The following is a 16,419-nucleotide window of genomic DNA, read 5'->3' on the forward strand; positions in this document are numbered from 1 at the left end:
TTATTTATTTATTTATTTATTTATTTATGGAGATTGTCAAAGCCAGCTCCTCCAGGGCTTATGCTTCCCAAAGGGACTTTTCAAAATAGAACAGCTACTCAGCAAAAAGCAAAAATTAAAAATTAATCTTCATTCCATATGTGGGCTGTCACCAAAGTTTGCAAGGATGTTTAGCAGAAGCATTCCTCTTTTTGTTTTGCCTCATAAACACTGAACGAGGAGAAACATTGCCTAAGACTGAGATTTGGCAAAGGAATCTGATGAAACCCGTCAGCTCTGTGCCACAGGGTGATGTCCCTGAAGGCTCCTGGGGATTGTATGATTAGCTAGTTTTCTGCTGTCCTACCTCAGTCTTCGTGCAAAACGCGGTTTCTTGTAGCTCACACGTGCTCGCCCACCCAGCAGCGGCCTCTCAGGGCAAGGAAGGGCTCTAACCCTGAGGGTCCCACCCCGACACCCTTTAGTCAAAGAAAACAGACCTACTAAAGCAAACCCACAGAAAGGAAAATGAAGAGCCAGCTATTCCCTTTACAAAAGAAGTATTTCTTTCCCCCCCCTTCTTTCATTTTTTCAAGGATTTTTTTTTCTTTGATTAGTTACATTTAACAGATGGAAAAACTGAGACTTGGAAAGGTTAAGGAATTTCACAATTTTATACAGAAAAGGTGGAGCTACGGGTTGTTGTGTTGTGTTTTTTTTTTTAATGCCTTTACAATGGATTTCTTTTCTTAAATGTGACTAGCACACGAATTGGCAAGTGCCCTTGATTGGGCAGAGGGTGGGCTGCCCGAACATGAGGTAGGGTAAAGGTAGTGTGTGTATAAAACATAGCATGCCTGCAAAGAGCACAGGACTGAAGTGAGAGGGTCTGGGTCCTAGTCCCTGTTGAGTCACTAATAAGCTATGGGACGGAGGCAAGTCATTTAACTTCTTTAGTTTTAGTTTCCTCACCCAGAGATGGAGAATCATTAATAAAAACAAGCATTACCTACTTCCCGGGTTAATGGAGAAACCAAATGAATATAGAAGTATCAGAAAATATGAAGAAGACTTGTATTATATATACACATGTTCGAAAATAAGAACGACCTAGAAAATTACCAGCATCCATTCTTGCTCAAACTACATGTATCTCCTCTTACTAATAAAGGGATCAATTGGAATGTGAGAGATTTTTGTGAATCAGGATGAACACACAGCTCTTGGGGAATGTGCACTGTGCTCCGAGGACATGTGACCCACTCTGGAACAGCCAGCCACCTTTGGGTGTCCTAGGACAGTCACATAGACAAATGGATCCACTCCAGCTCTACAGGGGATTAAGCCCTAAGCCTATTACTGTATGTTGACTGGACACTAATAAGATGCTAGGAGTGCCCAGAACACTCGAAACACATTGCGAACAGACAAAAGAAACCACCAAGCCACAGGACAACAGAGGTGGCCAAGTGTGAGAAGCGTGATGGGGCATAGGTCACCTTCCTGGTTACTTATACGTGTTTCCTTCTCCATCCTACCAGGTCTGGGTAAGTTCTTCTAGCACTCTCGCCTGAGGACAGCAGTTAAATGACTTCAACAAATCACCATCCCTCCAGGAAATCTAAAGAAGAAATACCAGGACAAATCCTAACCCCATGATGGAAAAGAGTTGCTAGTGCTGCCCTCAGTGCCCTGGGCTGACCCAAGTCTACGAACTGCAGAGTAGAGCCCACGCTGAAGCCAACTGGCCCCTGCTCTCTCTCCCATTTCCTACCCGTCGAATTCATCTGTTCTAGAAGCGGAGTAAGTCCCTCAAACTCTGGCCAGAAAGAGCATCGTGAGGTTGAACAACTACAGGGATGTTCAGAACAACCAAAGAAAACAGAGTACCTGGAAAGGTCTGCATGGATTCATGGACCTGGTCAGAGAAGCCAGAACAGTAGGAGGTGCTTTATGGAGCAAACCACAGGGACAGCTGATTGCCCAACACATAGAACAACGGGGCTCAAACTTCAGTGTGTATTGGAACCACCCGGCGGGTGTGTGAAAACACAGAAACCCAGGGTTTCTGAGTCAGTAGCTGACGCTGATGCTGGTCCAGACACCACACTTGAAAACTCACTGTCATAGTAAATGGGCAAGAGCAGCCCAGTCTGTCATTCCCCCTCGGGCAACTTCGGATCCTGATTCATCCCCCTTCACCCCCCAATTGGAGCCTTAAGAAAACTCAGGATAGGAATTAAACAGCCATGCGTCCCTCTCCCTCCCCTCGCCTTTCCCATACACGCACCTATGTAGCTACGGATGAAGAGAGCAATTATCAAGCCGTCCCTGATAAATATCGCCCAGCGCGGAGTCTAGTTCTCACCTGTGTACAAGACGATTTTGCAGAAGGAGTGAGTTACAGTGCAAAACAGAGGACGCGGCCGCGCAGGAGGAGTGCTCGGGAGCGCTCCCGGTCCAGTTCTCTGACCTGCTGCATGATCCCTCGGCCCTGTGGTGACAGTGTGCCACGGGGACAGTGCCAGGGAAACGGTGTGACCTGGTTTTCTCCTCCCGCATGTATCCTGATGCTCTGCCAAGATGCACCGCGAATGCCCGCTGAGAACTCACTTCGTGTCACTGAACTGCTGCCCCACCAGGCTCACTGAGAAGCCAGGGCCAAGGAAAGCAGCTGGAGGCCACAAACACACTACACGTCCCCGGCGGGTGGCAGGGCACAATCCCTCAAGATCAGGATCGGAGGACTTCTGACGGAGAGGAGGCCATTAAAAATATTTCTTGCCTTCCTAAAGCTGATTCCATGATACATTACACTATTTTACTAACAGCAGGACTTACTGCTACAATCATATTGCTTCGTTTTATGGGGGGTTTGACGGAAGTTCCTACAGAGAGCAGTGTTGTGAATGATGTAAACACACTGGAATAAGAGCCCTTCCTACAAGTCTCTTCCCCTGTGGTTTGAATGGGAAAATCTGGCCAATATTCACCACATGTCAGCCTGACCTTTCCTGGCTACAGGACAAGAGAGGTTACATACATTTGGGGCTGCAATTGTGGGCCTGAACACCAGCTTCAGGCTAAATAAGGAAAAAGAATGAGGAGTGATTCATTCACAGCATTTTGGTGAATATACATAGTGTATGTGTTTGCAAATACCTGGCCTTTGAGATGATTTTGTGCACACAAATAGGCATATTTGGTGAAACAAATGTGACTTTCCCTCTCATTAAAAAAAAAAAAAATACAACTAGCTCTTTCTCGTATGCAAAACTGTGCAATAGTTCCGAGGCCTCTGAGTGCCTGATCTGGTGTAAACCCCACAGTCTTCTGAGTCAAACAACATTATCCAAAGCAGTAACACCAACATAATCTCCACTTACCCCAAAATTATGAACTGATCACAGATACACCATGTTCAAGATATGGGCCACAAGCCCAAATGGCTGTATTCAGAAAATTCTAGAGCAGGAGTGCTCAGCCACAGGTGACAATATTGGCTGGGGCCTCAAGAACACTGATTAAATAATCTTGCCCTCTCCCTACCCCCAAAAAAGTCCGCTCATTTGCATGCACAGATGAGGCCATGCAAGAACTGCCTTCACACCCAACACCCCCGGTGGTTCCCGTCCTCACCTGTTTTCCAGGAGTGTCATGCACACCACTTCTCGCACCCCGGGGTTGTTGGCCTTCTCCACTGAGCAGCCCTGCAGGTTCCAGGTGGCCAGCCTCAGCACTGGCCGCCCATCCCTTGTGCCTCCAAAGGCCTCCACGGAGGGGCGCGTGGAGATGATCTGGGTGGGCCCCCCTGGCGGCAGGTCCAGGTCCTCACTCTGCAGGCTCAGCGAGGTAGGGCTGGGGTGAGGCTTGGCGGTGAAGGTCAGGCCTCCGTTGGTGTGGGTAGATGGGGGCCTGGACCTCTCTGCAAACACCTGGTGTCGGATCCTGTCGAGGAAGGCGGCATTGATACCGCCCATCCTCACCAGGTCCTCGACGCTGCGGAAGGGCCCGTGCTCGCGGCGGTAGTCCACGATGCTGACAGCCATCTTCTCCGTGAGGCCTCGGATGCTCATGAGCTGAGCCGGGGTGGCCGTGTTGATGTTGACACGCGGGGTGAGGGGCACGGAGGTGGCAAGGTGGTGAGGCTGCTGCTCCGCCAGCAGGTCCCGCCGCAGGGAGCTGGGAGAGTGCTGCGCGGAGCTGCCCTTGCTGCTCACGCAGATCTCAAACTTGACCTGCTCCAGTTTGGTGGCACCCACGCCGCTGACCAGCGCCAGGTCCTCCACCTTTTTGAAGCCCCCGATGTACTCGCGGTACTCCACGATGCTGCGTGCCACCGCACGGGTCACACCAGGCAGGGTCATCAGCTCCTCCTCTGTGGCTGTGTTAATGTTGAGCCGCTCCTGATTCACCAGGATGTTGCTGAAGTTGCAGGCCGCGCTGAACTTGCGGCTATGGGACAGGTCCGAGGGGTCCCGCGGTATGGAGCGGTGGCAGCCCAGCGTGCTCCCCATGCCGGCCAGGCTCAGTAGCCCGGGAAGGCCTCACCACCGCGGAAGTCTGGCTAGGGAGGAAGCCCAATAGGCCTTCCTGGCCCAGAAGGAATGAAGGTTCAGGATGCAGGGAATGAAACGGTTACCAAAGACAAACACTAAATCTCCATGTCCAGGGTGTCCAAAAGTACCTTTCACCTGGCCACCTGGAAAACAAATTAATAAACACACAAATCGATTGAATCAGTTAATCAGTTTGCATTAGCACTCCCTATCTAGAGCAGGAGTTTTAACCAGGAGTCCCCAGGCTGATAGCTATCCGTGAACTCCTAAACCACACACGACGAGGCTGGCCCAAATGGATTTTCCCCTGGAGAAGTCCGATTTTTGTCACATTGGGCTCCAAAAAGGCTACGAGCCGCTTCTCTTTGAAAGAGACCTATCCTCAGCAGCCCACATCTCTGGTCCCTGCCTCTCTCACCTCTCACAGCGATGAGGCCATCCCCCTTGGTTGCCCCCCACCTGGGCCCGGGCAGAAGGGAGGGCGCATCTCCCACGCCCACCCCTCCTCCTGACACTCAGCACCACCTGCAACTTGGGAATCCCGTCCTTACTAGCGCAGGTACAGAGAAGGGGTTTATCGACCCCCACCAGACCCGCCGCCGGTCCCCGCGCCCCACCTCTCTGCTGCTCCCCCGGGGCGTCCTTCCACCTGCGGCTCCGAAGCCTGAGCCCAACCCAGGACTGCGCGGGCCCCCTGCCTCCAATCCTGGTGCTCGCGCGTGTGTGGGTCAGTAGCTGGGCCGCCTCGGGCCGCGCGTCCCGGCTCTTTCTGCGGGAGAAACTCTCAGAGTCCCTTTCCCAGAGCCGGCAAGAGCTGCAGGGCTGCGCGGAGGCGGCAGCGGCGGCGAAATCCGGCCGCCTTGGCTGCACCAAGTCTTGAGGCTGCACCAGGACTTGCGGCGTCGCCGCAGTTGCGTTGATCGAAGCGAAAAGTCCTGCGCCCGACTCGGACGCGGGATCCGCCAGGACCGCGTCGGTGCCCAGCACCAGAGCCACAGCTCCAGCTCACCGTGCGTGTCAAAGCCAAAGTCCTGGCCGCGCCGCCCGCGCCTCCGCCGGCACCACGGCCACGCCTCCCCCCGCGCGGCAACTCCTCCCGGGACTCCGGAGGGAACGTGGGGGCGGGGCCCGAGCGCCAGACCAGAGCCCGGGAGAGCGGAACCCGAGAGCGCTGGGGCGGGGCCCTGCTGCGCGGGGGCGGTGCTAGCGCGTGGGGGTGGCGATGGAATGCGGGAGCGTAGGGGCGGGGCCGTGGCGGCAGGGGTTGGGCCCCAAGGGCGCGGAGGCGGGATTTAGGGACTGAATGGGCGGGGCCGATTTTTGGCTGCAGCGGCGGGTCACACGGAGGTTGTCCCAGGTCCTGCAGCTCCTGAGCGGGGGTTGCTACCAGAGGCCCAGGGCTGGATGTGCGGGTTGGAGGGTGTTTAGTCTTGCCTGAGATGAGATCTGCCAAGCTGCTTTACGGCAAGAAGAGCCTCAAAGAAGAGAGGGGCGCCCAGGGCGCAAACACTACCGGGCCACCAGCCTGAGTTTACATCATCTTTGGGACGTGGGGCAGGGTCTGGGCACTCCTTGTAGGGAAGGAGACCCTGCGTGTCAGGGGCCGCTCAGTTCTGCAGTCAAGCTGACAACGTTCTCAGAGGGGACTGAATGGGATCTTTTTAACCTCTGCCCCCACTTTCAGCCTCCTCTTTTCTTCCCCTGGAAAATTACCTTTGCACTGCTCACAGAGATATGTCCTCAAACAACGTAATTCACGGTGCTGCTAGGAGAGGCACGCACCACCGATTATTGGGAGATGTGCTTGAAGACATGGCTTAATAAGGTGGCTTGTTTGAACATACAGCGCTCTGAGTGAATATCGATATGTTTCTACAAGTATTAAATCTAATCACTAAGGAGACAAAATGCTAGTTGGAAATGGAGATTGCTTACCAAAATTCAGAACAATTTTTGGATCCTACCACTAAATGACAATTTAGTTAAAGATTAAAGAGCCTGCTGAATTACAGCGGATACACGGAGCTAGAGTATTCGATTAAACAAACCATGTGGTGATAGGTTTGAATACTTTGACCCTGGGCGTTTAGTGTCCTCTGAAGTTTCATACCCCAACCAATGTGACCAGTGGTTAGATTCCCAGGGCTAGGTCAGCAAAAACAGTAACTCTCAGGGAAGGCAGAAAGTACTTCAGATGTGAAATGAGAGGCAGCCAGGGCTTGGCAAAATGCTATTGCCTTTCTGAGGCACATTCCCCTACTGTGCATACTAGTCAGGACTTAATTGCAAGTGACAGAAATCCAAGTTACACTAGCTTAAACAAAAAAAAAAAAAAAAAGAGGGAGGGTCCATGCTCTTGTGTGCGAAAGTTAAGGAACAGGGCTTATGTCAAGCATGGCTGCATCTAGCTCAAATGATGTCATCAAGACCTGGTCTGACTCCCTCCTTCTGTCTCCTCCACTTATCACCCCACTCTGCCACGCCAGTACTAAACTACATCATGCCACTCCTTTCCTCCTGTAATCCTGTTGCGATACGGGAAAAAATGTTCAGGAAAAGCAAGAAAATCCCTTGTAGAGGAGCAAAGTCTTTGTTGAGAAGAATGCCTTGATGAGCCTTTGTGGCTGTGGACAGACAGCCTGGGGGCATGACCAGTTGGAATAGAAGTAGAGAAATCACATGTTATTATACAAACCAGGACACTTTACAGGGTAATAGGGACACTATTAACTTCACCGGCACAGCAGGTAATCTAAGCATATGTTAACCTGGTTAATCTAAACATATTGCCCCCTTGGTAGAAATGAAGCCAAGAGGTAGCAAAATCGCTGTGGATTGAAACACACAAGGCAACAACAACATGATTAAATTTAAAATGCTGGCCAAACGTTGGTGAGGATACGGAGCAATTGAAACTCATATGTTGATGGTAAGAGTGTGAGATGGTGTAACCACTTTGGAAATCAGTCTGGCAGTTTCCTAAAAAGTTAAACACTCATCTACCATATGACCCAACCACTCTACTCTTAGGTATTTACCAAAAACAAATGAGAGCATGAAACCCAAAGACTTGTACGTGAATGTTCTAGGAGCTTTGTTAAAGCCAAAAACCAGAAACAACCCAAATCCACCAGTAGATGAATGGATAAACAAGTAGTGGTACACATATGATGGGACACTACCGAGCAATAAGGACAAACTATTAATACACATGATATTGAAGAATCTCTAAATCATCACACTGAATAAAAGAAGCCAGGCAAAAAAATGAGAGAACATGTTGTTTGATTCCATTTATACAAAACTCTAGAAAATACAAGCTAATCCATACACAGAGAAAGCAGATCAGCAGTTGCTTGGGGTTGTGATGGATGGAGTGGATGAAAAAGGACACAAGGAAACCTGGGGGGATGGAAATGTTGTTGGAGAGGTCATGGTTTCAGGAGTGTGTGCATGTCGAAACAGAATTGCACACTTTAAATACGTGCAGTTTAGTGTTCTTCAATTATGCCTCAACGAAGTTGAAAAAACCCTTCCAAAGATAAAAAGGAATGTTCTTTGAACTGGAAGAAGAAAAAGGAGGAGTAAGAAGAGAAGGAAGAGAAGAAGGAAGAAGGCAGGATTATTTTGAGAGGAGAAGTAGGGGAGCCAGGGTGAGGAGGGAAGTGAAAGGGAGCAAGGGACCCAGGAAGAAGTTGAGCCTGGAGCGAACAGAGAGAAGAGCAGTGGACGTGCCCAGTTAGGGATGAGGCCCCGGGAGAGGGCATACGAGGGATTTTAAGACTAATGATGTCTGACAGTCTGTTTGGCCTGCTGATTGTGGGCTGGGGTGCCCCTTCTCACAACAGGAGAACCAGAACTTCCCTACAGCATGGCAGTTGGAGTCTAAGAGGAAACATTCCAGGGGGACAAGATCCAATGGGCTCTTGTGCTCTTCTCTGCTGTGCTCTTCTCTGATGTAACCCCATACTTACACACTGAATTTCTAATAAGAAATGTAACGGCCTTGAATGAGTGCTGTTCAGGAGAAATCGGGTAGGGGAGCCGAGCCTCTCTGGGTGGATATGGGATAGCGAGAAGGGGGCAACTGAAATATGCAAGATGAGAGAAAGATCCAGGAGTCACTGGAACAAAAATCCGTCACAGGGACCTGGTGACATGTCTGCCTTTCATGAATCCCCACTGACACTGGGGTCCTACTACCCAGGGAATGGAAGTTTGAGCCAGTGTCATGTGACCGTCCAAGGACAGGAAGCGAGGGCCTGGCTGCCATCTGTGTTACAGGAGTCTAGCAGAGGGCAAGGGGCCCATCATTCCTGCTGAGCACCAGAGCCTGTGGCCACTGCTCCTTACAACAGAGATCTCACCTGGGGCCATGGTCAGAGGGACGGAGTGATGGAGGTCGCTGTCCTGCTTCTAAGTCGGTGGTTTCAAAGGTGAAAGGTGATTCAGGGGAAGAGAGAGATGGTGGAAGGGAAGAAGGGAAAGCAGTTTTCAGTGTTCAATTCCAGCATCTATGGCTCTGGAGATACGGTGATGAGGAAAACACATGATTTCTCTATTCCCAGAGCTGAGAGGCCCGCGGAACACAGACATTAAATCAGTAAGAGCCGAGCGTGTTAGAATAAAGGAAAGGGGAAGAGGATACAGCTGTAAATTAAAAATAACTTGAGTGTAGGGGACTTCCTTGGGAGGTAAGGATGACAACTGACAGATGAATAAGGAAAGATGCCCCAACCCCCAAAACCTCAGTCCTCGCAGAGAGGCCCCCGTTTTCCCAGTCAACAAGGGGTTTAGCCAGGCTACTGACAGCCACGCTGACACCAACACTTGTGCAATGACTGAACTAGATTCCGTCCTGAATACTGGCGTGACCTCAACAGGACATTTGTCACTCTCCACTGCAGCTTCTGTGTTCCCAAACTGATGAAACACAAGGCATTGGCCATATACTTGCACTTCCTAAATCACACCCTGCCTCCCTGGGAGTCATGGCTTTCATGGCCCAGAATGACCACAGATGGACCCATGGACAGTGGCAATGGAGATACCTTCAGCCTTCAAATTTCCTCTTCTGCTCTGTGCGCAGACCCTCAGCCATGAACCTCACTATTAGGGGCACTTTCACTGGGTTCTCTAAATGAGTCTGCTGTTCTGCTGTACGGCAGTGTGTGGTAGACTGTGACGTTGGTGGTCCCCAGTGAGTCATGTTTCCCAGTACTCTCACCCCGGTGTGATCCCTTCCATGTTGACTCTGAGCTTGGCCACGTGATTTGCTATGACCAGTGGGACATTAACAAGAGGCAAGCAAGGATTTGATAAGCACTTGCCCATTGGATCTTGTCCCACTGGAATGTTTCCTCTTAGACTGCAACTGCCATGCTAGAGGGAAATTCTAGCTCTCCTGTTGTGAAGAAGGGGCACCCCAGCCCACAGTCAGCACTAAGGCCTCACATTGGTGAGAAAGACCTTCTAGGACCTTCCAGCCTAGCCCAGCCACCAGCTAGATGAACCCACAGGAGTGAGCCCAGGAAAGACCACAAGGAGCAGAGAAAACCACCTAGCCGACCCCAGCCAACCTACAGGACTATGAGAGAGAATACACTGTTACAGGCCTATAAATACTGACAAGGTTGCCTCCCTGCAATATTGATCACACACAAGTGACACTCAGGCCTTGTTTTTCAAGCAAGAAAAATCAATGTCATAGTTCCAAATGTAGTCCCCTTTACAATTCGTTGACATCTGTCCCCTTCTTAGAGTGGTCTCACCAGGCTTCGATTCCCCTCAAGGAAAGTGGTTTGAAGGCTTTTTTTCCAGTTGGATCACAAGAGAATTTTGAAGCATTCAGGGCCGTTCTCTTATAAAATGGTAGATGAGTGTCTTATGGCAGCTGTAGCAATAGAGCAAGGTGGTTTTTTAAACTGTTGTATTTAAACACAATACATGAGCATTTTTATTGTGTTTATTTCTATAGCTCCATTTCCCCTCCCCCCACAAACACGGAAGACAAGATGGAGAAGAGCAGGGTAGAGAAGTCCCTGAGGGCCCCAGTTCCATCTCTGGAGTTCCCCCAGGTGGGGCAGGGGACCCAGCCTGCAGTGAGGCCAGGGGCTCCTCCTCTTACCCCCGGGAGGCCCCATGGCATCCTTTGTGCACCACAGTTATCTTGGAGACTGCTTTTGAAGGTGCCAGACATCCTTGTGTCTGATCGGTGTGAGGGGTGGCCGGACAGTCAGGCACGTCTCTCCTGGGATGCACGAAGTCCTCTCGCGGCGGGCTGTGAACGCACAGCATCGTGTACGTCCCGCTCAGTTCCTGCCGCAGCTGTGTCCAGCCCCTGGCCCATCTCCCACACTATGTTGATGGGCTCCACAGAGCTCGTGATCGTCATGCTCCACGGAAAGAGCAGGGGCACGCCTGCCCTCCCAACGCCCTTTCTTGTTTCTCTCTCTGCTTCGGCCACTTGAGGTTTGGTGGTCTCCACGCTCAGCCCCACGCCAGTTCTTTCTGGTTGACCTCCACCACAGGTGCAGATGAAGGTGAAGGACCTTTCCCTTCCCAGCGATCCCCTGCCGGCCCCAGCTGTGGCCAGAGGGAGAGGATGGGGTCACACCATCGGGCAAATTCTGGTGGTCGGGCACCTATCTCAATAGCCAACGTGGAAGGCATTTCCTTTGCAGGATACAAGTGGGGGGAAGCTTGTTCCGTCTGGGACTCCCTCACTGGTTCTGGTGCGTGGGGGCTGCGGGCTGTCCTGGGGTGGTCTTCCTCTCTAGGCCAGGTAGGGGACTAGCAGATGCTTTGGCTGAGCCGCTAGCCTTCCGTCCTAACTCTTGGTCTTCCTCAAGCCACTGATTTTTCTGCCTTGCTGCTCTGACTATTCTCAGAGTAGGGAGTAAAGGTGGAAATGGCAGGCTCATTGAAGTTCCACTGCTTTGGGCTGGCAGAGACACGATCTTGCTAGATGAGTATAAAGGGCAGTTGTTGGTGGGATCAGCCAAAGGATGGGGCTTCAGGGTGATGGCTCAGTCCTCCAACTCAGATCTCCTACAGGGCAGAAGCACGTAGATTACCGTCACTTCATCATACTTCTGGACCATCTGTGAATCCTGGATCCTTTCCCGGGTGTAGCCCATGGACACCATCAACTCAGTCTGCCCAGGCTCCTTGTGGTTAGGGAGTGGCTGTATGTAAGGCATTAGTTCCTTCCCATGGTTCATGTTCACCTACAGAACCTTCACGATTTCCTGTAAAGTACCTCCCTTGACGAGATTGAGGACGAAGAATTTCTTGAGGTTTTCTCACTCGTGGACATGTAGAAGGGAAGACCACATATTCTGCTCACTACTCATTCCCCCAATAAAGAAAAAATTAGAAAAAGAAAAGAGAATTAAAAAATGAGAAAAAATCGAAAAGGATAAAGAAACAAGTTTAAAAAATAATGAAAAAATGAGAAAAAGACAATAAAGAAAAATGAGAAAAGTAGAAGTTTAAGAAAATAGGAAAAAGAAAAGGGGAAATGCAACAGAAAAAAATTTAAATTTGAACATTGTAAATAAAGGAATAAAGAAAAAATAAGAAAGATAAAAAAATAGAGGAAAAAAAATTTTTTTAAGTAAGCAAAATAGACAAAAAGCCAAAGAAGAAAATACTTAACTTCAGTAAAAGTCCTCAGGTGACCAAGACTCAGCTTCCTGAGCTAGAAGGACCAAAAACCTAGGCTGGGCCAGGGACTTACGTAGGTGCTTGGAATTCCGTAACAATGGTTCCTTATGAAGTCATAGCAAGAAATGGACCTACCACAGCCAGAGATACAGTGACTTTCTAACTTTTTTGGCTCGAGGACACTTTACCATTAAAAAAAAAAAAAAAGCTTTCATTTATGTGGATTATAGCAATAGATATTTGCCTTATTAGAAACTAAAACCTGTAGGATGCTTCAGTGGGTTTTTCACTTCTGGTTTGAAAAGCTATAAAAAATTTTCAGTGTTTAAAAAGCTCAATGTCTACACTTAAAATACTCAATTCTTTTCTACTTTAAACGCCAATTGATTGGTCTCAAAATAATGCCACAACTTAACTGACATTATAATATTCTACAGAAATGTTCTTTTGCATAAAACAATGCAATTTTTTGTCTGGTTTTGGTATTAGGGTAATGCTGCTCTCACAGAATCAGTTAAGGAGTATTCTTTCCACTTCTATCTTCTGGAAAGAATTGTTGAAAATTGATATCATTTCTTCCTTAAATATTTGGTAGAATTCACCCATGAATCCATCTGGGGCTGGTGCTCTTGTTCTGGAAGGTAATGAATACTGATTCTTCTTTAATAGACAGAGGTCTATTCAGATTGTCTGTTGTGTAAGCTTTTTCTTTTTTTCCAAAATGAAGTTTTTAGAGAGAATTAATACAAATATTTCCATGACAGCAAACTAAATTTAAAAAATTTAAAAAGTTTCCCCGTTGAGGGGCGCCTGGGTGGCACAGCGGTTAAGTGCCTGCCTTCGGCTCAGGGCGTGATCCCGGGTTCCGGGATCGAGCCCCACATCAGGCTCCTCTGCTATGAGCCTGCTTCTTCCTCTCCCACTCCCCCTGCTTGTGTTCCCTCTCTCGCTGGCTGTCTCTATCTCTGTCAAATAAATAAATAAAATCTTTAAAAAAAAAAAAAGTTTCCCCGTTGAGGTTCTATTTGGCTGTTTGCAGATGTGCTAAGTCTCTTTGCCACCAGGTCACTCACTGCCAACAGAAATAGAGGAGCTTTTTTCCTCCGGTTAGATACATGGATACTGGAGAAGACAGTTTCCAATCAATTTCACATGCAGACCTGCATCCGCTTTGGTTTTACTAAATGTCTTAGCATCAGCCCCCACAATAGAGCTCAATACCAGTTAAAAACAGACACCTCCATTCACAACTTCCAGGGAATTCAGAAGTATTGTTTCTCCTTCCTTCACTGGACTTGGCCTTCTCCCAGGGAAGTGGCTTGAAAAGGAAGGAATGAAACTTTGGCAGCACCCGTTTGTATTTCTTTGCATCAAATTTCTCCTTTAAAGCGCATAGTCTACTGGCTGATACATTGTTTCATTTCATGGCTGACAAGTGAATGCCTTTGTCATTTCCCGGACATGGTAAATGCCTCTCCAACTGGCATTTTATTTCTTATGGAGCATTTGGCTGGAGGTTATTGTAGCAAAGTCCCAACAGAACGAGGTGGCTTCACTAACAGTACCACGATGGAGGGCATTTACCATCAGAAGCACTGTGTTGTCCTCCCCTTTTCCCCATCCAGAATTATTGCTATTACAGAAAACAATATTCATTAATCTTTAAAGGTGATGTGATTATCATCATCACATTTGGGAACTCTTGCTCCCGTTTGCTTCATTCGTTTCCTCTTACAAGCAACATTTCCAGTTAGTTTCAGACTTCCCTTTTTCACAGAACAGTTTATTCTTTCTTGTTTATTAAATTTGAGGGTTTATAAAAACATTCTTCTTGGTAGAGCCTATTACTTGGGTTTCTGAATGCCTAATTAGGAGGCTTCTCCTTAGCACAGAATACTCCAAAATAAGAACAGGGAATGAGGCAACTATTCCTATCTTAGGATAAATCATGGCAATGCCCTTGGACTCTATACTTCTGGGGGTGGGGTGAGGAGGCTCCGTCTGCCAGGCCATGGGCCAGGAGGAGGGAGCACTTCTGGCTGGGGCTAGGGGAAAAGGCTGTCATACACACACAGCAGGGAGATCTCACCTGCCCCTCCTCCCCTTCAGCCTCACCTGGCTACAGCTGGTCCCCACTGTCAACCCCCTGCCATGTTCAACCTCACCATGCACTTTTCTGGTTCTCACCTTGTCTTCTCTTTCTGATGCCCTTTTTTTTTTTTTTTAAAGCGGGGGGTAGGGGGTGGGGGAGGGCACATTTCTCCTAAATATTGGAAAAGTAAGTCCTGGTAAGTTGGTCCCTGACCTCACAACCCCACTTCCAGTAATAACTTCCTTAAGAAATAACCTCGAAGGCCTCAAAGATCATCCCTCAAAACGTGACCCAGTGGTGGTGAGGAAGAGGAATTGAGGAGGTGCCAGACACATTATTAAATATACTGAACTCCTCAAAGGGGACTCTCTCCCTTTTCTTTTCTCTGACCATCACTGTGGTTGTGTTGGGGAGAAAATCTCAGTCTGGGGCCGCCATGACCAGAATATGTTCTCACATTTGTTCATCTCATTCCATAAAGAAAATGCTGACCTCAGGCTCAGAATTTTGGCAAGCACCAAGATCTAGCTAGAATTTAATTATATTGCTTTCCATTTTGGGGGGTTTTGTTTTGTGGCTATCTTATATTTATAGCAAAAGATACAACTGTTCATATAGTCATACATTCTCATGCCCAGATGGTGCTCAGAGATGGTAATAGACCACGGAGGTATACAAGAAAGGCTGCCCAGTGAAGGCTGTGTTTTAAAGCAGTGATTCCTAACCTCACAACACCTAGGAACCCCAGGGCATGTGTCAAAATCCCAATGCCCAGGCCTTTCCCCAGACCAATTCCATCAGAAACTCTGGGCATGGTATCTAAGTAAGGGTATCATTAAGCCTCCCGATGACTTCAGTGCTCAGCTTAGAGACTGTGCTTCCAACTGATCTTAAGTCTGAGCATAAATGCAACTGAACCTTTTCTCCATACCAAAGCAGCACGATCAGTGTCTGAAACATGAATAACCAGGGTCAACCACAGTCCTAACATCTCAGTCCAAAAAACTGTGGAATTTCAGAGCTGGAGGGAATCTGAGGGCACAGAGTCTAGATCTTCATTTTATCTTTGAGCCCTTGAAAGGCCAAGAAGCTTGCTGGGAATTGCCCTCTAGGAGCCCAGGGCAGGGCTCCTTTCCCAACATCACGCGGCATCTCTGGTGGCTATAAGTGCCTCATTTGTAGACTGATCTCAAAGAAACTACAAACTTTTTTGAAGAACAAGTTAGAGACACAGAAAGTTGGAAATTCGGCTCCCAGAAAGTACATATGGGAGACATTATACAGAGTCCAAGAGGTACCATGGACATTCTTCAAAGTATGTTCCATAGTTGGAAAGTGCTAGATTAAAGAAATTGAAATGAGTTTCATCACTGCAGGACTTCTCAGGGCCTTCAATTTACTAACATGCATAGGGAATCTCCAGAAGGAAACAGTACAGGCAGCACTTACTTGCCCTTTTATGTGGAACATCTCACAGAACTAGCTCTATACAGGGGGGCACAATTTCCTAAAGCTCTGGCCTGCTCTCCATCCCTCTTACCCTGGCTTCTTTATCTTAGAAGCACTTATCGCTTAGATATTTACTGTCTCTTCCTCACTAAAATATAATCTCCTTGAGGAAAGGGAGTTTGACTCCACTGCCGTATCCCAAGCACCTGCAACAGTGGCTAGGCCTTAATCAATATTTGTGAAAAGGAAATAGGAGAGTCTCTTAAAACACCAGTAGCCTTGACTAGTTACCTAGTGGGATTCCTCCTATTCATGGTTGTAGGTCTCTCACCGCCAAGTCAGGCTGAATTTGGCAGTCTGTATGCTGCAGGGACTCTCACAGGACTGAGCAGCCCTGGTTGGCACCTGCGTTAATGGCCAGACTCTGGTGCTCTGTGACCTTGGATAACTCAACTGACTTCTCTGGGTCCCCTTTTCCTTATCAGTAAGGTGAGTGGACTGGATTAGACAATCTCCAAACGTCCTTCTGAGTTATTGTGTGACAAGTGGCTAAATTAAAATATCTGATATAATTGAAGATTTTTCTATTTCTCCTTGGAGTTCTATCAGTTTTTGCTTCATGTAGTTTGAAGCTCTGTTATCAGGTCCATAAATATTTAAGATTGTTATATC

General features: G+C 48.3%; 1 protein-coding gene and 1 long non-coding RNA gene across 3 annotated transcripts in view; both read right to left on the reverse strand.

The window, feature by feature from the left end:
- Window positions 1-5,537, reverse strand: part of EEPD1 (endonuclease/exonuclease/phosphatase family domain containing 1) — a 107,547-nt gene extending 102,010 nt beyond the window's left edge. Inside the window, exons 1-2 of one of the 2 annotated variants that reach the window (XM_008686497.2) lie at window positions 5,188-5,537; window positions 3,619-4,681 (exon numbers count right to left, since the gene is read on the reverse strand). In XM_008686497.2, coding sequence (XP_008684719.2) covers window positions 3,619-4,496 — 878 coding nt within the window. In that variant the 5' untranslated portion in view covers window positions 4,497-4,681; window positions 5,188-5,537. Of the gene's footprint in view, window positions 1-3,618; window positions 4,682-5,155 lie in introns of both variants that reach the window. The other variant, XM_008686496.2, reaches the window with a different exon arrangement.
- A 2,290-nt stretch (window positions 5,538-7,827) lies between these two features.
- LOC103658980 overlaps window positions 7,828-16,419 on the reverse strand; it is a 95,259-nt gene continuing 86,667 nt past the window's right edge. Inside the window, exon 8 of the long non-coding RNA XR_567370.2 lies at window positions 7,828-11,885. This is a non-coding gene — a long non-coding RNA (uncharacterized LOC103658980). The remainder of the gene's footprint in view (window positions 11,886-16,419) is intronic.

Source organism: Ursus maritimus, unplaced genomic scaffold (assembly GCF_017311325.1).
Source record: "Ursus maritimus isolate PB19 unplaced genomic scaffold, ASM1731132v1 scaffold_3, whole genome shotgun sequence".
NCBI lineage: Eukaryota > Metazoa > Chordata > Mammalia > Carnivora > Ursidae > Ursus > Ursus maritimus.